A 22,722-nucleotide genomic window follows, 5' to 3' on the forward strand; every position below is an offset into this window, starting at 1 on the left:
GATGGATGGTGGTGTTGGTTGCACAACAATGTGAATGATTTTAATGTCACTGAACTGTACACTTAAAAATGGTTAAAATGTTAGATTTTATGTTATTAATATATTACCACAATAAAATAAAAAAGAGTTGGAGTAAAGGGGAAGATCACGTGTGACCGGGAACTAAAGTCCTCAGTGAATGTGGGACTGCCCAGGAGGTTGTAGATAACAACAAGGAGGGAGGAAGAGGAATAGAGTTGGGAGGTAGGCATGTTCCTCAAAGGAGCAGGATGTGTTTGCAGAAGGAAGGAGTAATGGCTTGGAGGAGGCCTGGCAAGCAAGGAGGGCACCTCCCCTGCCTACAGGTCCTGAAAGTCTTGAGATCTGCGAGGGGAAAAAAAACAACAACAACAAACAGCTTCCACTTGAGAAGGCTGATGGGAAAGTGATGTCATCAAGGAATAAACCAGGCCTCCACTGGCAAAGAAGATAAAGGGCACTTTCAGAGAATAAATTAAGGATATAGGGGAGTTTGTTATTGACTGAGAGTCCCAGCGGGCACGGTGGAAGGGTTTGCAGGGAAGAGAAGGGTGACATTAGGTTATGAACACACTACTGTAGGGGTGAGAGTCTGGCCTCTGAGGGATGACCAGAGGCGAATAGACTTCTTCCTGATGGGGACTGAAGCTGACAGACAAGTGAGGCCTTATGGGCTGCATCTCCCATACAGGAGCGTGGACTTAGAGGTGTTGTAGGAAGTCTGTTCTGGGCCTGGGGTCTCCGATATGTGCCCTCTGGTGTGGTGACTCAAGGGAGGACTGCTCTGACAGACAGCACTGGGGTGGCCCTCAGTTTACCTACTCATCCTCTGCTGGGCAACTGCTTAGTCTATAAGTGCTTGGCAAAAATCACATAGGAAAATTGGCTCTAGAGTCGGCCAGACCCGGGTTAACATGGTGATTCCACCAGTGTATACAAGTGTGTGTCCTGGAGCAAGTTAATACTCTTCCCAAATCTCAGTTTCCTTATCTGTAAAATGGGTTGTTGTCAGGCTGGAGTGAGGCAATATGTGGCTAGAACCTGGTGCACAGTGAGTCCTCAAGAAATGGCAGCTATTGCTTTCTGTACTGTCCTCTCTTTCAGCATCTTCCTTGCCTTCCTCCCAGATGTTTCCCATCCTCAGGCTGTCCTTTTGCTCAACAAACTTTTCAGTAGGGCTAAGTAGTACCCCATCTTTCAGATCTTTCTCTCCTTTCCCCTAATGCAACCTTATCTGTCTTATTTCATATTTGTTTCTAGCCCTCTGTATTCTCTCCTGGGGTAAATCTCATTCAGTGAGTGAATCCTCTGCATGAATTTGTGTCCTTTCTCCAAGATACCATTTGTGTTTTAATGGGGCCTTCAATGGCATACCCCAATAGTAAAATCTCAGTCCTCCCACCTGATTGTGGCCCTCCCATTGTCTGAAAATAACACTCTTTTAGATGCTTGCTTCTCACAGTGTGGTCTGTGGACCAACAGCATGGGCACTGCCCTGGAATTTATTAGAATCTCAGACCTTACTCCAGACCTACTGCATCAGACTCATTCTAGCAATACCCCTAGGTGATTCATATGCACATTCAAGTTTAAGCAGCAGAAGTGAGGGCTCCTTTACAGGAAGAAGGGTTTGTGTTCAAGCTCCTTACAAGAGGGCTCCCAGCGCAGCTACTTCAGAGCCCCGGAGATGGGGCTCCCATCCTTGCCACCAGGAGAAGATGGCATCTCCTGAGGTTCCAGCTGCCATGCTGGATCCCTGGAGTTTCTGAGAGAGTCAGGCTCCTGTGATTGGAATCAGAGGGCTAATTGGCCCCACATGGCTCCAAATCCTGCCAGTTGTGAGCAGAGTGACAAGACTCCCCAAGGAGCCAACCAAATGTAAAGAAAAAGGAGCCAAAGGCGAGGAGGGATGGAGAACTGAAAGCTGATGCCTGGGAGCCTAAGCCGTTATATTTCTACCTTCCTGCCCAAAAGTGCAAGGGAGAGAACATCAGCTCAGATCTGATCCATCTTCTTCTCACTTCACTTGTCCTTTAGCCACATCCTGCCTAGCAACAGTTGTCAGTGTGAGCTCCAGCTGCCAATCCCTCCTTGGACAGCTAGGGAGGGGATCAGTTTAGCCACAGAGGAACTGGAGTCAAGGCATCTACAGGGAGCCAGGTCGACTGATAGTTGGGTCAGAGAAAGCTGCCTGGAAAACAAGGGGACCGAGTGCATTTTGGGGCTGCCTCTTAGAGGCAAGGAGTTGATGGAGGAAGGGTCTGGGTTGTGTGAAGCAGGCGGAGTTTATCTCCTGCTCTCTTTCTCTGCCTCTGTGGCCACTCTGAGTAGTGCTACCAGTAAAATCGCCACTTCTGCATCTGCGTGATATGTTTAACCTTCCAAAGTGCTTCTGTAGCCATGATCTCATTTCAGTCTCCCAACAACTCTGAGTGAATGGGCTCGGAGACAGGTTAATTAGGATGTAGGCTGGCCATCCAGACCTCACCGGGACTCTGGTGCTGCTTGCCACAGGGTTGGGCCAGCCCTGTGATGGAGACTCAATAGCCAGAGGTTCCAGGCCCCTGAGTGGGTGTAGGTGGGGGTACCAGGTTTGTGGGCTCTGTCAGAGAGATCTGGCACCAGCTGGGCTGCTAATGTGCTTCACCTCTATAGGTCACTTCTTCCTTGCCTACCTTGGGAGCTGGGATGGATGAGGAGCAGTCGCCTAGCCTGTTTGGTAGGATAGTTAGACACTGTGAGGAGATAATGGATGTAAAAGCACCTGTTCTTGGATGAGGTAATCAGTGTAAAAATGAAAAGAACCACATGGCTATGAAGTGTTGTTATCATTAGGCAGAAGAAAAAGGCTAGGCCTTTACCCAGGCCACTGACTAGAGAGGGCAAGCCTTGCATAGGGTGAGGGGCTATCTTTGGGGGCCTTGGGTAGGAAGGGGACAGAGCGAAGGCACCATGTGCTTTGGGACAAACAACAGAAGAAATAGCAGATCCCAGAATCAATTCCGAGTGGGGTGGGGAGACCATAAATTTCGACTACTTCATAATTTTGTTCAGGGTTGCCCTGTTTGAAGGTACCAGAAGCCAACTGTCTTTCAAAGTCAAATCGTCTATTTCCCCCAGGAGGGAAGTCACGTGACCCATGGACAGCTGAACTCCCGTCATCTGTCACTGCTTGCCTTCAGTGTCATTCCCAACTCTCCAGGCACTTAGCAAATTTCAGAGGGACTGAGCTGCAGGCATGGAAAATGCAAACCCCAGGAGGAAAGGGACAACTTTCATTTGCATTGTAAAACGGCCTTCTGGTGGTCTGACAATGCGGGTGTTTCTTCCCTGACTACACAGGCCTGGAAAGGCCCAGGCAATGTGAGGAAAGGACTGCTTACAGAATTTGTGGAGGATCTAGTTAAGGACACTTTGTCCAACTCAGTTAGGGACAACCCAGGGATGAATGTGCTCCAGTCACACCTGGAGACATGTCTGTGGCTGTGGGACAAATAGCTGGATCACTGTGGGAAGATGGGGGCTGCCCATGCACAGAGCTTGGCTTCTTGTCTCTCTTTCCTGGCCATTTAGCACAGTCTCTGCCTGTTCCATGGCACCTTCTCCAGTTCTTCCACCCCTTCTCTGAACATACAACTTGGATCTTAATGATGGACTTCATATACTGTTCTCAGTTATCACTCTGATTCTCTTGTTCAGTATACACTTGTCTCTTCTCCCTGCACTAGACTGGAAGCTCTTTGATGGCAGAGATCTGTGACTTCTCTTGTGTCCCCTGGAGCTCCGACGATCTGAGTAGGCATTCCACAAATACTTATTGATGGATTAACATGAGTCAAAACAGTAAAGCAAAACACTCGTGTCACAAAAGGCTCTTAACGTGTTGGTTCTTCTGGCTCCAGGAGTGTCTGTTTTAATCAATATTAGTAGTACCTGAAGGCCCAATGAAGACTGAAGTGTCCCGAGATTCAGAAAAAGAAAAAGGTGGCAAAACTGAGTCTGCACTGGCCAGGGGGCCCTGAGTACAGGACAGTGTACGGAGTGCTCCCATGTGCGCCTGGATCTTCCTTGCTGGTGTCCCTGCTACCCACGCCACAGTCTGCACAGCCCCACAGGCTCTCATCCTCTGGCCTGCCCTGGCTGGTGCCCGTGTCAGAAATGAGCTGGTGTCATCCCAAGTAGAAGCCTCTTTTGTGCCAATAAGGTTAGTTGACAGGAGGCAAAGGTCTCATTTCAGAAGCATCCCCGAGGGTGACGCAAGATGGCAGCTGCAGGGAGATGTTCTCTGGCTCCCTTCAAGGCCAAGCTCCTGCCTGCCACTGGGAGCAGAAATGAGAGAGGTGCCAGCCTGAGGCCACCCTCCCTGAACCCTGTCCTGGGACAGTCCCTATCCAGGACACCAGCCAGCCATGTTCCAGCTTCTGAGTGACTTTCTGTTGAAAAGGGACTATTTGTCTTAGCAGTGTGGGAGGGAAGGAGCCAGTTTCTGAATTTACCTTCAGGAGGCTTGACCTCATCATAGCAGCCCTTTGTGCCTCCCTAACGGGCAACAGACAGACCCTCTCCCCCAAGCAGCTAGACTTGATGTGGCTGGATTCAAATCAGCCATGGTCTGTCTTTCTTCCTGAGTTCTTCTACCGTGTTCCCCCGAAAATAAGACCTAGCCAGACAAGCAGTTGTAACGTGTCTTTTGGAGCAAACATTAATATAAGACCCAGTATTATACTATATTATATTGTATTGTATTATATTATATTATACCCGGTCTTATATTATAGTAAAATAAGACCGGGTCTTATATTAATTTTTGCCCCAAAAGACGCCTTAGAGCTGATTGTCCTGCTTGGTCTTATTTTCAGGGAAACACAGTATGATAGAGACAAGTCCAGGACTATGAATTTCTCTTTTATGCAATTACTCTAAATCTTTTTCCCCCATAAATAGTCCTAAAGCTCCTCTCTAATTACTGAATTTGTGTCCTGATGTATGTCCTAATTGCTTGAAACCATTTGCTGCTGATGAAGTTGGTATTCTTAGCTAGTCAACAATCACTCATAGTGTCAGAACCTCCCACTTCTTTTACAAACCTCACACTAGCTTGATTAACTAGCTCCTGGCCCTCTGTATCTTATTCAGAAGGGCTCACCCTGGAACCTTAATTTTCAAGAATACACACATTGAGGCTAGGAAACTCAACCAATGTATTAGGCCAGAAATTCAGAGGGTAGAGTGGTGCCAAGTCAGGGAGCTCAGGCTCTGGGTCTCTTGACTCTGTTCCCCTCTCTTCTACCTCCATCTGTCCTGCCCATTGGCCATTCTTCATTCCCCTCTTTAACTCCTTCCCTGCCCCTGGGAATGGCCCTAACCCCTTAGGGCTCTTCATTCAAATACTGCACTCAGACCCGCCCTTGCCTGCAGTATGCCTCACCCGGGCCCTTGCTGTGAAACCTTTATAAATTCCTTGTGCAATTCCTGAGGTTCAGGAACTTAATTTGTGAGCATCAGAAGAGCTCTCTGTAATCCCTCCCAGGTATTGGGGCAGCGATTTCTCTTCTCCCAGCTCATCTGGGGTTCAGCTCTGCTGGCAGCCACAGGATGCAGCTCCCCTTTTTGCCCACAGGAGTCATTTTCCGGTTGTCCCATTCACTGAAATAAGTTGGCATATGTACAGTTGTGTAAGGCAGCGGTCCTCACACATACACCATCTAAATAGTTTATTGTTGTATATGACCTAAACGGTATTCAAGTTTAAAATCGCACAAAGATTTGATGAAGGTGCCCCACATCTGGAAGCGACTTCACAGTCCTTCCCCATGGACTTGCCTGTTTTGTAGTCTCTTTCCTCAAGGTGTTGGTTTCTTTTAAGGAGCTAATAGCCAATTCAATGGGTGCTAACAATTAACCTTCAGAATAACATACTTGCATTTAGGCTCCTTCTAGAGTCCCGATATCTTGAGGAAACGATTGACTCTAATGTCAGGCTCTGTGGCACCAGTTTCCTCTGTTGTCTCTGGCCATGTAGACCAGCGGCTTCTCCTTTCTAGACTCCTGTTTCTCCAATCTGAAATAGGAGGCGGTCATTGCCTCTGCTGGTTCCAGAGGATGCAGGAATCTGAGTGTGTGAATTCTCGGGTGCATGGCCAGCACCCTAATTGGTGTCCCTCCCAGCTGGTTCTGAGGCTTAGTTGCCTTTGCATCTTGTTTTGCTCCCATCTTCCCCTTCCCCCAGTCATGTGATGCAGGAAGAGAGCGCAAATGCTATGGAATGTGAGCAGCTGCCAGCAGAGACACTGCGACAAGTGACCATTCACCGAGACCCTATATATGGCTTTGGCTTCGTGGCTGGCAGTGAGAGGCCTGTGGTGGTGCGATCTGTGAGGCCAGGTAGGTGTCCCTCAGGCTGTACCCCTGGCCCTGGCTCCTATCCCCCAATACCCACACATCTTCCCTGAAGAGCAGAGCTCCCGAGTATACCGTGTTTCCAAGGAAGTTGTGAAGAGTAGGTGAAGACTTACAAGCCAATCACTGTGTGAGGGACCTGGTCTTTTAAGACGGATTGACACAAATCACTGAGGCTGCTTGGGGCTCTAAGGAAAAGGCTGCAGTTGATGGTTTAGTGGAGCCTGGGTCTTAATAAAGCTTCCCTTTGCATAGAACTTTCAAGGAAGAGCCACAGTGCCTTGGATGAGAAATTTAATTTCAATTCTACAAGTATTTTTAGATTGCCTACTCTAAGCCCAGCAAGGTTGTCGGGGAGTACAAGGCAGTTCCCATTCCCAAGAATCTAGCCATCAGGCTGTGGAGACTGGTACTCATTCATTAAATAGGTCAGCCATTGAAGACTGGAATCAGGATACCGACCATAGGTGGGAGAGGAGAGAGGAGAGGAGAGGAGAGGAGAGGAGAGGAGAATGAAATCTCTGAATGCTATAGTGACAATAACAATAGCTACCATTGATTAAGTAACTACTGTGTGCTTTACATCAGCTGTTTAATCCTCACAGCCAAGCCTGCAAGGTAAGTAATATCATTCCCATTTTACAAATGAGGAAACAGAGGCAGAGACAAAGAGAAATGACTTGTCCAGGGTCACTCAGCTAGAAAGCAACAGAGCCAGGATTTGCACCTGAGCCTGTCTGATGCCATGTGGGAGAAGTGGAGCTTGAATGGGCCATGTGGGTTGGAACAAGTGAAAGCCCTACCTGAAGTGTGAAACGTGACATCATGAATGAAACGGAAAAGGGCCTAAGCACTGTTTTGTTCCAAATCTGCTAAACGTTGACAGAAAAGACATAGAGAAAGTAGCTTTATTCCTGACTTTCTGGGCCTGAGGCTTTAGATGTTTACAACAGTTTCTCGCTCAGTCAAGAGGAGCAGCCGGAGTACAAACTGGTCTAGCAGAAATTTGATGAATTTTGCAATCCTCAGAGGAAAAGAAAAAGATTTTTGTTAGCTCTCTCTTCAACTAGAGGGCATAAAGGAAAAAAACAAAAACAAAAACAATTCAGTACAGGAGTTGGTGGCTGACCTAAGGCTCCCAAGTCACTCAAGCAGTTTGGCAAAAGGTTTTTTAGTCTCCACTCAGAAAGCAAATTTGTCCTCGGTAAGAGGAACCAGATAAAACTTAGTAACAGACCACCAGAAAGCCCTTGTTTCACTTCAAAGGAGACAGAATTCACAGAGCGGAAGGAAGCCCCCAGGTACACTAGACCAGGGCTTCAGCTTGTATAATGAAGAGGAAGAGCTGGAAAAGTAGAGAGAAGGAATGCCACAGGTGAGGGCCACAGAAAGCCATGGAGCTGGCAGGCCTAGCCCTGTGAGGACTTGGGCTGCTTCACAGAGCTGTTCTGGCCCAGGTGGCTCCCAAATGCAGAAGACTTGTTTGGTTCTGTATTTGAGACCGTAAGAAAAGACCGGTATCCTATAGGAGATCGATTATAGTTGAGCATGCCAACAAATCAGTGTGTGAAGCACCTAACCACTGCCATCAAAGAGTTGACTTCCATGAGGACCATCTCCATTAAAAAGAAGGAAGGCACAAAGGGAGGGAAGGACGGAGGGAATAGGTAGAGTGGCCTTCACCTAAAAGATTGGCATTTTTGGCAGAGGTAGAATTAAATTAGTTGACGGAACTGTCCCTTGGAGGATATAACAAGTACCATTTATGAAATTCTTACCAACATCAATCAACTGTTTTAAGTATAAACTTATCATCTCATTTATCTTCCTAACATTCTTACGATGTGTAGGTCCTGCTATTTTCCCATTTTACAGATGAGGACAGAGAGATTAAATGTCTCTTCCAAGGTCACCCAACTAGTGAATGGCAGATTGGGATCAGAGTGCAGGTCTGGCTGGCTGCACAGTGGATTCTTCACCACCACGCTCTCTGCTCCTGAGGTCACTGTGCTGTTGGGAGAATTGGCTGAGTGGGTTGAGAACTGTTGCAGTCGGAGTGGTGAACCCTGCTGGCGGAGCCAGCATAGCCACCCTCAGCACACAGGCCCCACATTCCAGAGCCATTGAGCTGTGTGCTCAAGTGACGTAACTGCTTGGTTTTTGTTCATGTTTTTGGAATTTGCACAGCACACTTCTTTGTAGAAAGAAGGAGCAGTTGGGATCTAGCCCTTTAAAGTGGACACAAACAAGAGTCCAGGCTGGTTTGAGATTGGGGCATATCATTAAACATTTCTTTCAGGTTTGAGTAAGACTGGGTCTGACATCTCATTCTCTCTGAATCTCTAAAAAGCTTTTCTCCAAGAAGCTCTTTGCTAAACACCAGAGGCAGCACTGCCTGTACCCCTCCACCCCCACCCTTTACCCCAACTAAGAAGGTACGTCCCTCAAATAGGTCTGCTTTCTTAACTTCAACAGTAAAGATGGGAAGGAGAGAAAGTCAATTTTGAATTGCCCGTGATTTAGGGTCTGTGCCTTTCCCCACCACACACACACACTTATTGGAGAGGAGCATCCCTCAGAATTGAAAGAAAATAAACCCTTTGGGTCTTTTAGTTCATCTGCCTGTCTGCAGGCAAGTGAATGCCTAAGGCATTCCGGAACAGTGAGTATCAATAATGTTGAAGTAAGAAGATTCCTCCCATCACCCGTACTGCCTCCAGTAGTCTGGAAGTCATTGTTTGTGCCTGAGCGGATGCCTCCTGCTGAAATGAAAGTCTGTGTTCTTCTCTAGAACCAACCAGGAGAGCCCTCATTAACCTCATCTGAGGACTTTGCTACCATACTACTCCCAGCCAAAGGAGGGCCACTCCATTCTCTTTCTTCAGTCCTCTGCCCTCCAGCTGCCACAGGCAGCAGCAGCACAGAGCTCAAACACAACCCACACCACTAGCACCACTCAGCCTGTGCCATCTGGGGGGGTCTCAGCTCCCTTAGACACTGGTGACTGCTGCCCAGATCTGTGCTTTTCCAGCAGTGGACCCCAAGCCCTCACACCTCTCTCCTCTCCTCTGCAGGAGGCCCCTCTGAGGACAAGCTCCTGGCTGGCGACCGGATTGTGGCTATTAATGAGGAGGACGTGAGTGAAGCCCCCAGGAAGAGGTTCATAGAACTCATCAGGTAACGGGCCTTCTGGGCCTTGGTAGGAGCTGAGCACTGCCCCGTCCCCTGACTGTGGCATAGGGCTTCCGTGCTCCTCCCTGTCTAGGATAGAGGAGCCCTCCCAGGAACAGCAGCCCTAGCCAGGGCTCCTGGCTACCCAGAACTTCAGGGGCCAGTCCTTCTGGGGCCCCAGGGGCCCTCACACACTGTGGCTTAGCCTTCTCCAGGGATGTGAGCAGACACAAAGAACAGCTTCCTGCCAAAGCTCACCTCACTCCCTCAGCCCAGCTACTCCCCTCACCCAGGCCCCGTGGTTTTTGACTTACTGTGCAGTGGGACAGACCAAGTGACTAGTGAGAACCAAACATGCCATTAGGAGACCAGACTGAGATAAGCACAGTGTGAGCAAGACATTGTTTCCTACCCACCCCGCCAAAGAAAAGAACCAAGGAGAAGAAAATCTGAATCCCTCACCAGTGGGTTGAGGAAGGGAACCTGCCATTGTGGACTTTGTTCATGGTGTGTGTGACCCCTTTGTGCCCTCTACAGATGGGGGCAGGTGAGAGAGAGAATGGAGTGCCTGGACCACCACCATCTGTACGTAGGAGTAATCACATTGACTTGCCCCCTCCCTTATCCCTACATACACCATGCCACTAGCTACCACACACACCAAATACACACCACGCACACCACGTACCACACACACAACACACACACCACAGTGCCACCACATAGCACACACACACACACACACACACACACACACACACACACCATGCATACCATACCACATACCCCCACACACACACACACCATACATACTTATTTACCTCACAACCCACCTCATGCACGCACACACCCGTGCATAGACTTGTTGAGAAGGAAGGAGAGGATAGAAGTGAATTTTCTAAATTCCATGGGCGAACCTCAGTTTAGAAGACCTTGGCTATCTCTCCCCAAATGGAACCATGTTCTCTCTCTCACTCTCTTTCTCTGCCTTGTGTAGTCTTCTCCATCTCTGCCTCCATCTCCTTCAACCCCTCTTGGTTCAGAGTGGTTTCATCCCGCTCATCTTTCTTGTTCTCCCAAAGCCCACCTGCCCCCAAGCCCCTGCCTCCCCTTCAAAGGCAGACTTAGCACTCTGTGTATGGAACAGATGCTCTCACTAGCTCTAGAGGGGTTTGGAATGCTCCCTCCTGAAGTCAACAGCCGGCCTTCCTTGACATGCTCCCACTTTAGCTCAGTGACCTTTAATTTGTCTCTTCTGCAAGTTCAGTTGTCCATTGCAGTACCCCACCCTCCACCCTTCCCCCTCCACCACCACACCAGGGCATGTTGTGGTTCTTTCAGCCGAACTCCTCAGAAATTTTTGCTTTGCTTCTAGTGGATATCTTTGCACCCTAGAACAACGTAGCCCAATTTTGTGAGGCAGTCCAGAGCTCCTTCAGTGTCAAAATAGAGCTCACTCATGTGGTAACCTCAGGGGCTAGTGGGTCATTCATTCGTTCTATCATTCATTCAGTGAATATTTATTATTGAGTGTCTACTGTGCACCAGACACTGTTCCAGGCACTGAATATACAACAGCGAATAAGACAGGCAAGATCCCTGTGCATTAGCATTTGCATTCTAGTGGAAAAAGACACACTGTAAGCAATAAACATGGTAAGTAAGTCATTGTACAGCCTACTAGAAGTTGATGGATGTTATTGAAGAGTAAAAAGCAGATCAGGATAAAGAAGATCAGGAATGCTGGGCACAGGGGTGCAGAATGCAACTTTAAATAGCCTAGCCAGTGTCGGCCTCACTGAGAAGGTGACATTTGAAGAAAGATTTGAAGGACGTGAGGATGTTGGAGGAAGAGAGAAGAGCCAGGGAAAAGGCCCTAAGATAGGAGTACGTCTGGCATGTTTGGGGAGCAGGAGAGAAGCCAGTGTGTGGAGTAGGGTAAGGAATGGGGAGAGTTGTAGCCACTGTAAGGACTTTGGCTTCGTTCTACATGAAGTAGTGAGACATGGCCGGGGCCAGAGCAGACAAGTCACATAATCCAACTTACTCTATGCCCCTGTCCTGTTCAAGAGACATGTTTTTCTGTGATGTTTTCCCTGGAACACAACTCCTTCCTTCTCCTGGGAGCTTCCCAGACTCTGGAGCTGATTCATCCCTGAACTTTGCCTCACTAAATATGGGCAATGTCCTAAGTCCATTAGCAGGGGGCCTTGGCCTTTCTTGAATACCTAGAACCAAGGGCCTCTCGAGCCTGCTTCTTCAATACCTTTGTTCCCAGAAATATCTGAAAAACACCAGCAAGGGGACAGGACACTTCTTCAAGGCGAACTCTTTCCAGTACTCTTAGTTCTTTAAAAAGATTATATACTCATATTTCTGGGAGAAAATGTTCATACCTCATAGCCTGCTTGATCACAGGCATAATTCTTGTCGGAAGAGTTTCAAATTCTTCATCCTTTTGAATATTTACTATCTGGGGAGTCTTGGCTTCCATCTCTGGCTCTCTGGCTCTCATATTGTGGTCCTTCAGTTCAAACAAATCTGCTGAGTATGAGTCACGATGACCAAATGACCTCCTTTGGGTTTTTCCTTTGAACTTCCCCTCTTACTTAAATACCAAATTGCCAATAATTGTGATTGGCAAGACTCTGACTGTGTGCCCTTTGAGTTCCATAATTCAGGCCTTTAGTTTTCCTTGAGAATTTCCCAGCCTACAAATAAAATTGCTCCTAAGGTTTGGGGATTTCTACAGAAAGAATGTGATAAGGAATATAAAAAGAAGACCTGAAAAATGACAACCTCAGAGAAAACAGTAATGCCATCTTCAGATGCCTGGGTGAATCTATATGGATGGTTTATGTCAGCTGCCACAAGTCATGGGAGGCAAGGCAGCCATGCAGATATTCAGATTGCCCTCTGTCCTAATCCGTATACCTGAATGCAGCCCAGGGGAAAATTCTGGTGTTACTTCTTGTGCCAGATGAATACCCAGTGCATGATACACTACTCTCCTGTTCCCTCTTTTCTCTGTAGGAGCTCTAAGGAATCCATCGTTCTTACAGTTCTGCACACTCATCAGGTGAGTGAGCCTCTTTGCCATCTGCCATTCCTCCTGAGACGAGAGGACCCTCTATCCGAAAGTGACAGTCATGGGAGAGAGGGTGGGAGGAGAGACTAGAACCAACATTTTGGGAGCCAAGTGTTTAGGAGTGAACTTAAAGCATACCTTCTGAACATCTTGTCTACTTTCACATCCATGGCTTGAGGATTTTGTAGGGCTATGCAAGTGCTCTGTTCTGCCCTGTGCCTTCCGCTTTGCCCCACTTAAGCTGTCCACTGCCACAGTTCCAGACATATTTTCTACATCGTTTTTGCTGTGCTCCATCAAAATGTACTTGTCTAGTGTCTAACTTCCATAAAGTCCTTGCAGACGGTAGGTGCTAATCTTATTCATTCATTCATACAGGTATTGACTAAATGGTCTGCACTGTATGAGAACCAACACTGTGTGTGGCGAATTTGACCTAAAGTTGCTGGGGAGGTATAGTTGCACAAATAGGCTGAGCTTTGTCCTGGTTCAGTCAGTAACTGGCTGTGTGACCAGTTAAAAGGTCAGTTCCCTTTCTGAACCTGTTTCCTCATCTGTAAATTGAGGATTTAGACTAGAACGGTATTTCCCAAACTTGCCTGATCATATAGTCACTGGGACTACTTACTAAAAATAAAGATTTCCCAGGCCCTCCCTTCAAAGGTTAGATTCAGAAGGCCTTGTGCCCATTACTAGGTTACATCCTTCTAGTAATTTTGACTCAAATGCACAAATCCAGGTGCAAAACTCAGAGCCCTCCTTCTACTTCCAGCCTGGTTGTCTTTTCCCAGTGTCCCCAACACTCCCCTGCACCCCAGAACTGATGTCCCAACCCCATCCCGTAGCCTCAGGAGAGGTCACATCTATTGGGGATGAGAAGCATAAAATCAGGGGAGGCTTCACTGAGGAGGATGCACCTGAGCTGGACCTTGAAGGATGGGGCAGGGTTTCCCAGAGATAGAGTCAGAGACAGAGGGAAAGATTTTCCAGAGAGAGATGATGTTTCTGTGCAAACCCAGGGACAGTGCACAGGTGCGAGACAGGGGGATGAGGTTCAACTCATGTAAATGGCCACCAATTCTCCCCTAAAACAATGCTTGTTGTGTGGTTAGAATGTACTACTCTGATCAGAGACCCATTGTGGGTTACTTTGTTAGGTCTCCTCAAATGTTACCTTCTTCTGGAAGCCTTCCTTGACTACCCTTTCTAAGATAGCATCTGTCACTATCTCCTGATACTGCTTAATTTTTCCATCATAACTGAAATATTTTTAACTTTTTATTTTGAAATTGATAGTAGATTCACAGGAAGTTGCAAAGCTAGTAGAGACATCACTGTGTACCCTTAACCCTGTTTCTCCCAATGGCTACGTCTTATATAACTATAGTGACAAATCAAAACCAAGCCAAAGCCAGGACATCAATACAATGTGTGGTTATGGTTCAGTGTCAGTCTATTATATGTGTGAGTTCATGTATCCACCAACACAGTCAAGATACTGGTCAGTTCTTTAACTAAAAGAACCCCTCACGTTGCCCTTTTATACCTACACCTACCTCCTCCCCACCCCACAATCCTCGTCAACCACTAATCTGTTCTACAGTTTCTGTAATTTCATCATTTCAAGAATATTGTATAAAAGGAATAATAGTAACCTTTTAGGATTTTTTTTTTTCACTCAGCATAATGCCCTTGAGATTCATCCAAGTTGTTGTCTGTATCAATAGTCTATTCCCTTTTACTGCTGAGTAGTAGTCCATAGTGTGGCTGTACCACAGTTTGTTTAGTCATCTACCCACTGAAGGACATCTGGGCTGTTTCCAGGCTTTGGCTAGTTAAAGAAAGCTGCTAGAGACATTCGTGTACAGGGTTTTTATGAGCATAAGTTTTCATTTATCTGGGACAAATGCCCAAAAGTGTGATTGTTCGATCATACATTAAATGTATGTTTAGTTTATGAAGGAAACTACCAGACTATTTTCCAGAGTGGCTATAACATTTTAAATTTCCATGAAATATGTTTATCTGCATTTATTGTCTATCTCCCTCATTCAAATGTCAGCTCCACAAGGATAGGGATTGTGTTTTGTTCATTGCTGTATCCCCAATGCCTGGAACAGCACCTGGCACAGAGTAGGCACTTGCTCAATACTTGTTGAAGGAATGAGGGAAACCCAACTTCCAGCCATCACAACAACCTGAACTAAACTCAAGTGTCCAAATTTAGGTGCAGAATGAAGAGCTTAACACTCCCCTCCATCTCTGTCCCACTCTCATCCCAGTGCCCCCAACACCGCTTTGCCCCCCCACTTCTGATGCCCCACTGTCCCATCCCATGGCTTTTTTGCTATGGCTAGGATGATGTCCTTCTCCTCCTTGTACATTTCTTAGTCCTTATTGCCCTGAGGACTTCTGTCCTTATACCTGTCCACATCTCTTCTAATAGACAGCCGTTTCCTTTAAGACTTGGCTTGAGACTCGTGTCTTCCAAACACCTTAGCCTGACTAACCTCTGTGAGAGTTTCTAATTCATTCATTCATTCATTCATCAAACATTTACTCAATGCCTACTAATTTAGGTGATCTTCTAGGCTGGGAATATAGCAGTGCATGGGACAGACGTAGTTCCTACTCTCAGAAAACTTACATTCTAGTTCTTGGCCTTGCGCTCTCTAAACCCTTGGAATATAGAAGTGGGGGAGCACATACACACAGGGATGACAATCAAAACAATTAGCAACCTGTACAATAGGGGCCATCCAATCAGAATGTAAACCAGTCATAGGTACTGGAGCAGAGTCTTGGAGGCCTCCTAAATGTGCCAGGTGTTAACCCTTTAGTTGGTCATTTAGAAAGAGGTCCCAGGGGAGAGGTTAGGTGGCACACAGAAAGCTTAGGGCAGTGGCTACTTACCAATCAATTTGAAAGAACCCCTCAATATTTTACAAGTGTGGCCATACCAGTGTATCCTGACTGAATGTCGAACTTGCCTACATGTACAGTTGACCCTTGTTATTCACAGATTTCGTGTTTGCAAATTCGCCTACTTTCTAAAATGTATTTGTAACTCCAAAATTAATACTCAACGATGTTTTCCTGGTCATTTGTGGACATGTGCAGAGCATGAAAAATTTGAGTCTCCCAATGCACACGTTTCCAGCTGAGGTCAAACAAGGCGATGCTCTGAATTCTTGTTTTAGCTGTCATACAGAGGTGTCCAGAGGATGGAGATAGTAGGGGGCAGTGCAGTATAGTGCAAGAAGCTCTGGCTCTGGGGACAGTTGGTTGGGGTTTGAATCTCAACTCTGGCCCCTGTTAGTGGGGCGGCCTCAGGCAAATCACTTAATACTTCAGAACCTCATTTTCTCTAGGTGAAATAAAGAAAATAATGTCTACCAGGATGAGTTGGCTTTAGAATTTAAGGTTATAATCTGTGACACACACACGTGGGCACACACACGCACTTCCTCAAGGAATAACTGTTCAGTCTTCATTAGTTAACTTTTCGAAGTGACTTTACAGACCACACCTACCATGAGGAACAAAAATCAACTGAGAGAATCTTCTCCCTAAAGCTACATATAGTGAAAGCTTCTTGAAGACCCCCAGCACAGAACAGAGTACTGTGTCCATAGCAGGCACTTGGCATCTCATGGGTGCACAGAGACTGCTGCCTCTTACCAAACCCTTGCCGTGTTCAAGGTTGATTACCACTTTTCCAGAAGACAATCTCCTGATAGTTCCAGGATGTGGCCCAAGAATCTGTATTTTTGAAATTGGGGAATATTGGGGAACAGTGTGTTTTTCCAGGACCCATCAGCTCCAAGTCAAGTCGTTGTTTTTCTTTTTCTTTTTTTCTTTTCAATCTAGTTGTGTGGGGCACAGCTCAGCTCCAAGTCAAGTCGTTATATTCAATCTAGTTGTGGAGGGCGCAGCTCACTGGCCCATGTGAGAATCGAACTGGCGACCTGGGTGTTATGAGCACCGTGCTCTAACCAACTGAGCCAACCGGCCGCCCCAAGAACCTGTATTTTTAATAAGTGCCACAAGTAAATCTGATGCTAATTAGAATTTGAGAAACATTGGACCAAACAATCTCTAAGGTTCCTGCCAGCTCCAACATTCCATGGCTGATAATGGCCTAATAGAGTGGATCTTAACCCTGACTATGCATTAGAACCACCAGAGAAGCTCTAAAAAATATATTAATACTTGGGCTCTATTTTATTTTTTTTAAGTGTTAATTCAACTGAATTAGAAACCCTGGGGATGGAGCTCAGGTATTGGTCTTTTGAAAAGTCTCCCAAAATGATACTGATATGCAGCCAAGGTACATATCAAGAACTACTGGTTTAGGGGCAGCCGGATGGCTCAGTTGGTTAGAGCGTGAGCTCTGAACAACAGGGTTGCCGGTTTGATTCCCACATGGGCCAGTGAGCTGCGCCCTCCACAACTAGATTGAAGACAATGAGCTGTCACTGAGCTTCCGGAGGTGTGGCTCAGTTTGTTAGAGTATGAGCTCTCAACAACAAGGTTGCGGGTTCAATTCCCACATGGGATGGTGGGCTGCGCCCTCCACAACTAGATTGAAGGAAAAGGACTTGGAACTGATGGGCCCTGGAAAAACACAGTGTTCCCCAATATTCCCCAATAAAGTTTATAAAAACACACACAAATAAACAAACAAAAAACAGCAAAAACTACTGGTCTAATATTTGGTCTCTTTCAGATGACATTTTCTTTCTAACAGAGTGACTCTTACCATGGCAGAATATTTGGGGGTATTTGGGGCAGTCACAGGGGTCCTTTCCCAGAGCCCCTCAAACCATTCTGCATAGATAACCACTTATTAAGCCTACATGTATTTAACGGTGTTTGTTCCTTAATCTTTGAGTGACAAACTATTCCTCGTGATTGAGTGAATATGTATTAATTTTGGTACCTTTAGACCTTGGTACATAGTGTGTCGTCAGTAAATATTTTAAAATAGGTTAAGTACTGAGCTGTGACCTAGAACGGCCCTAGTAAAGCAAGTAGACAGCCCCTTCAAATGAAACTGTAATTTTTGTCGTTCTAAAACTTAGCCTGTACCCAAAGAATCCCCTCTGCATGGAGCCACCTGGCCAGAAAAAAAAGCCAAAATAATGGAAACCACTGCAGGAGAACTGTTTTTCCACAGTGTTTCTTGAAATACAGTGCTTGGCAGATGGTAATTACTCTAACAATATTTACTGAATTGATTAAGTAATTCATTATTAACCTTAGCAATCAACTATTCTGTTTTTTTTCCATGCTACTCTGTGCTTGGTGCTAGGGGGAATATAGTAAAATAAAGTGTTGTCTCTTCTTTTACATCCTGGTTGGGAAATTGAGCAATGGCCACGTGGATTAATGAGGAGTACTATAGGAAATCCAGGGAGGAGAATGAAGGAGTTAGAGAAAGATTCAGGACCAAGGTAGAATTTGAGCTAGGGTTTAGAGATGTCATTTAGCTGACAAAAGGGACAGCAGAGGCCCTGAAGGGCAGGGGTGGTGAAGAGACAGTATGAGGTAGGCACAGAAGCAGAAGAAACCCAGTGTGTCCAGGGAGCTGTGGGCAGAACAACCTGACTAGCTGTTAGATGGGGAATGAGGGTCACATGTGGCTTGTGAGGGGCCTTGGAAGCCAGGAAGAGGACATGTTCACCTCTAGGCAGTCCTGAGTGAAAGAAAGAAAGCCTCTGGGTCCCTTATCAGTGAGTCCATGAAACCAGGATGGCCCTTCATTGTCCCAGGCTCCCATAGTGGTTGCTATGGGTTTGCTTATAAGTAGGCTCAGGCATCAGAGACAGTGAGCCAATAGAAAGGAGAATCAGGAGGCTGTCAAAGCTTCAGGAACCTCTTAAAAATCGTTTTATAGTTACGAAAGTAGGGCTCTATCATGCACTAAAATGTTTGGCCATATACCCGACTTTGGCAAAGATATGAGTGAACACAACCCTAATATCTGTACTAGTAGAGCCACTAAATTTAAAAATGGCCAAAGAATCAACAGCTGCTGAATTCAGTACTGAGAGAGAGGCGGGCTCTCTCCTCTACTGCTTATTCCACCAAGCTGCTGGCTTCATATTTGCTTCAAGTGGCTTGCAGTGGCCCCGGAGGTACTTAGCCATTCTAGTCCTGTGTTTCAAGCCAAAATTCATTTTAGCCAGAAAGGGTGCCTATTACAAAATGAGACTCCCAGCTGCTTGAAAGAAAAATGGGTCAGTGAAGAGCTCAGATGTCCCAGCTTTAAGGTACTTAATTAATCTCTGCTTAATGGGTTAGGACATTTTCAACAACATAAATTCCTGGGTCCCGCCCCCCTCAGAGATTCTGACTTTTTAAGTCTGATGTGAACATAGGAATCTGTGTTTTAACAAGCACTCCCCAGTGATTCTTACCATCAGGAAAGTTTTAGAAACAGTGGGTGACTACATGCTAATTAGTTTGTGCAGGGATCGTCAAATTTTGTTCTGTAAAAGTGTTCGGACTAAGTCCACGTTGTTCCCAGATTTGTGCCTGAGAAGCCACAGGCCCAAAGAACACACCAGGTAGCCCAATGCAGGACATAGGTTTGTTGAGACTTACTGACCAGGGACAGTCTCCAGTGGCAGCCGGCCAGAGGGGTAGTGATCCACATGCAGGTAGAGAAGAAGCAAGTTTATACAGATACAGTAAAACAAAGAGCATTCCGTGGGAGACATCATCTGGCAGACCCTGCAGGCCTGCTCTCATGCACACAGTGTCCCAAGAAGCCAGAAAACCTTGACTGCTGGGCCAGCGTACAGAACTGGGTGTCTAATAAGCAGCATTTCCATGGAGCCGGGAGAACTTGACTACTGGCCAGCTCATCTGCCTGTGCACCAACTCCCTACAAAAAGGTCATAGAGTAAGTATTTTAAGCTTTGTAGGACATACATGATAGCATAAAAACAGCCATAGGCAACATATAAATGAAGAGCATGGCTGTGTTCCATTGCAGCTTTATTTATAAAAACAGGTGGTATGCAGGATTTGGCCCATAGTCCGTTGGCCCCTAAACTGGGTTCGCATTTTGACCAGCGCTTTCCCAATTATCGATATTCTAACTCACATAAGTTGCCCCAGTATGAAGAACTTCAGGCCCCATAGCTGAGCTTTGAAGGTGCTTTGGGACAGGGTGACCTTTGAGAGCTCCTCATATCCACACTGCAAGGCAGGTGTCACCTATGTTGAAGCATAAGGCTAGACCTGACTCTGACATGTAGCAGACACCAGCTGGCAGTGAGTGAGTCACCATCAGCGATGAAGGCTGAAGACTGAGAATAGGATGGAGCCTTAGAGACCAACAGGATAAGGGTCAATGAAGAATGAGGCACAAACAAGCTGAAAATAACTCTACAACAGACACCAAAAATTATTGTAATCCTGAAAATACAGGCAATTCTACTCCTTCATGATTTTGCTTCTATAAATATCTGAGTCTTTTGTTTGTAGTAGTATCTCTAGGATGGGATCTGAACTTGGACTTTTGATAGGGATAGCAACAGGCTGTCCCCTCCCCATAGGTGAATACATAAAAGGATACCAGTTGGGGTTCTTCATATGTTTGAATCCATTCAATACAACCAAAGTAGAACCAGAACCAGTGGGTGAAAGATCAGGAATGGGCTTTCAGCTCTAGCCTGCTGTGGGGAACAATCACTAATCCAAGACTCAGGGTTGTAGTTTTGGCTCCATTACCAAATTACTTTGAGTAAACCATATCCTCTTCCCAGGCCACTGTTTTCACGTGTGAAAACCAAGGGTGGACTGCATGGCCCATTCAGGTCTCTAGAGATGCCTCGTTCCATGCTGTGCATGAGGGCATCTGATGACAGATGATCGCAGAGAAAGGAGAGGGTGTCTGTCAGGTAGAACAAAGATTTCACCTTCCTCATGTCTGTGGCACCTCGACTGGAGATTTGGACTACTGTGGAGATGGAGTCAGAGAGCTGCATGAACATAGCTACATATCTTTCTCTCTTGCTCCTTTCTTTTGCCCCTGCTGCAGCCTGCAACCCCCACCCAGGATTGGAGCACCAAGCTGTACAACACACAAAGGCATTTCTTGAGCAATCAATACTTGAGTAATCACTCTGCAACGATCTCCAGCCCTGGCTTTCATTGTGCTACATCATCTGCTGCCAACAAATTGTCCCCGTGGCGCAGAATGAGAAGTCTAAGGTTACTTTAGCTCAGTGGTTCCCAACCTTAGCTGCATTTTGAAATCATAGGAAGCTTAAAAGAATACCAATATCTGGGCCCAAAGCCCAGGAATTTGATGTAATTGGTCTGGTGTTGGGGCTTGGACATCGGGTTTTGAAAGGACCTTCAGTGTTTCTGCCATGCAGGCAGGACTGAGGCCCACTGCCTGAGATTCTGCTGGACTCAGGTTGAACAGGTGGTGTCGTGCGGGGCGGCCTTCAGGGTCTCTGCTCCCGCTCCCCACATAAGAACGCAGGATATGGCTAGGCCAAAAAGGAACACCCACGGAGCCATAGGTAAGGGAGTCATACCACTCTAGTCTCACTGGAGGCTGGATTCACACGACGTGCGACCTGTTGTCCGCTTTTCTGCCAACCGACCGACTCCACTTGCTAGCTGCAATCCGCTCTTGCTAGCTCAGCCACCATCTTCTTGCTAGCCCCCATTTACTGCTAGTGTAGCCACAGCAGTTATAGTAGTGGCCAATGGCTCACTGGTTACACCTGACGGCCAACTAGCCACAGCTGGTGGCCATCCAATCACAGTTGATGGCCATTTACTACCTGAGCCAGCACCTTTCCACGTGAGGCCGAGAGCCTGGAAACTGCACTCCTGGCTCTGTCCCCACAGGTGGCTTTCTGAAATCTTCTCTCTCTGGGGAATGAGATTGCTGGCTGCAGAAGAAAACACAGCTGGGACCAGGGCCCCAGACCTGATGAAGACGTTTGTTTCTGGTGTGTCTTTATCTTAGGGCCCTGCCCTCCTGTGGCTGAGCTGGTAAATGAGTCTCAACCACAGCATTAAAGGCAGAAAATAGCTTAATGTACAGCCTTCCCAACCGGCAGCGACCTTCAGGGCCTTTACACAAAGGTGTTCTAAACTGAAGGACTCTCAGGCTCCACGGCAAGGCTGGTAGGGGAGGTGGTTTGAAAGAGCCTCAAACCTGATTTCCTCTAGTCTGCCTCATCTCAGAAAATGGCAACCTCATTCTTCCTGTTGACTCTATTTTTCTCACCTCCCACATCCAATGCGTCAGCATATTGTTTTGGTTCTATTTTCAGAATGTATCTAGGATTCACTCACTTTTCATCATCTCCATTATTACCATCCTAGCCCAAGCCACCGCCATTTTTTAACTGTATTATTGAAGTAGACCCCTAATTGGTCTCCCTACTTTGGCCGTCATACTCCCACACTATTTTCCACACAGCAGCCAGAGGTGTCCTCTTGAAATGCAAGTCAGACCCTGTCTGCTCAAAACTATCCAGTGGACTAAAATCCAAAATTCTTGCCATGGCTTACGAGGCCCTACGTGACCCAGCCCCCAGCTGCCTCTCTGAGGATGACCCCTCCGGGTTCCCCATCAATCATTCTGCTGCGACCACACCGGGCTTCCTTGCTGTTCCTAATGCACCCCACTCCAACCATGTTTCCCAGAAAATAAGAGCTGGTCTTGTATTAAATTTTGCTCCAAAAGACGCATTAGGGTGTATTTTCAGGGGATGTCTTATTTTTTCATGTACTACAACAATCTGCATTTATTCAAATACAGTCATGTCATCTGTAACATCATCATAACGTACTAAATGCGTCCGTCTGGCTGACGATCTTAACTGGGGCTTATTTTCAGGGTAGGTCTTATTTTCGGGGAAACATGGTACTCCCACCTCTGAGCCTTTTTTGTTCTTTCTGCCTGGAAGACTCTTTTTCAAGATACCCTCATGGCTTCTCTCCCTCACTTCCTTCCGGTCTCCACTTAAATGTCACCTCCTCAGAGAGGTCTTTCCTGACCATCCTGT

General features: G+C 46.6%; 1 protein-coding gene across 16 annotated transcripts in view; it reads left to right on the forward strand.

Moving 5' to 3' along the window:
- Positions 1-22,722, forward strand: part of FRMPD3 (FERM and PDZ domain containing 3) — a 131,015-nt gene that overhangs the window by 62,881 nt on the left and 45,412 nt on the right. For 9 of the 16 annotated variants that reach the window (XM_074323518.1, XM_074323514.1, XM_074323528.1 and 6 more), the window contains 3 exons: positions 6,248-6,402; positions 9,492-9,594; positions 12,622-12,667. The exons of 1 other annotated variant lie outside the window; for it this stretch is intronic. In XM_074323518.1, the coding sequence (XP_074179619.1) occupies positions 6,255-6,402; positions 9,492-9,594; positions 12,622-12,667 (297 nt within the window). In that variant the 5' untranslated portion in view covers positions 6,248-6,254. Of the gene's footprint in view, positions 1-6,247; positions 6,403-9,491; positions 9,595-12,621; positions 12,668-19,438; positions 19,587-22,722 lie in introns of those variants that run through there. 6 more of the 16 variants (XM_074323526.1, XM_074323521.1, XM_074323522.1 and 3 more) reach the window with 4 other exon arrangements.

The sequence above is a fragment of the Rhinolophus sinicus genome, chromosome X (assembly GCF_036562045.2).
Source record: "Rhinolophus sinicus isolate RSC01 chromosome X, ASM3656204v1, whole genome shotgun sequence".
NCBI lineage: Eukaryota > Metazoa > Chordata > Mammalia > Chiroptera > Rhinolophidae > Rhinolophus > Rhinolophus sinicus.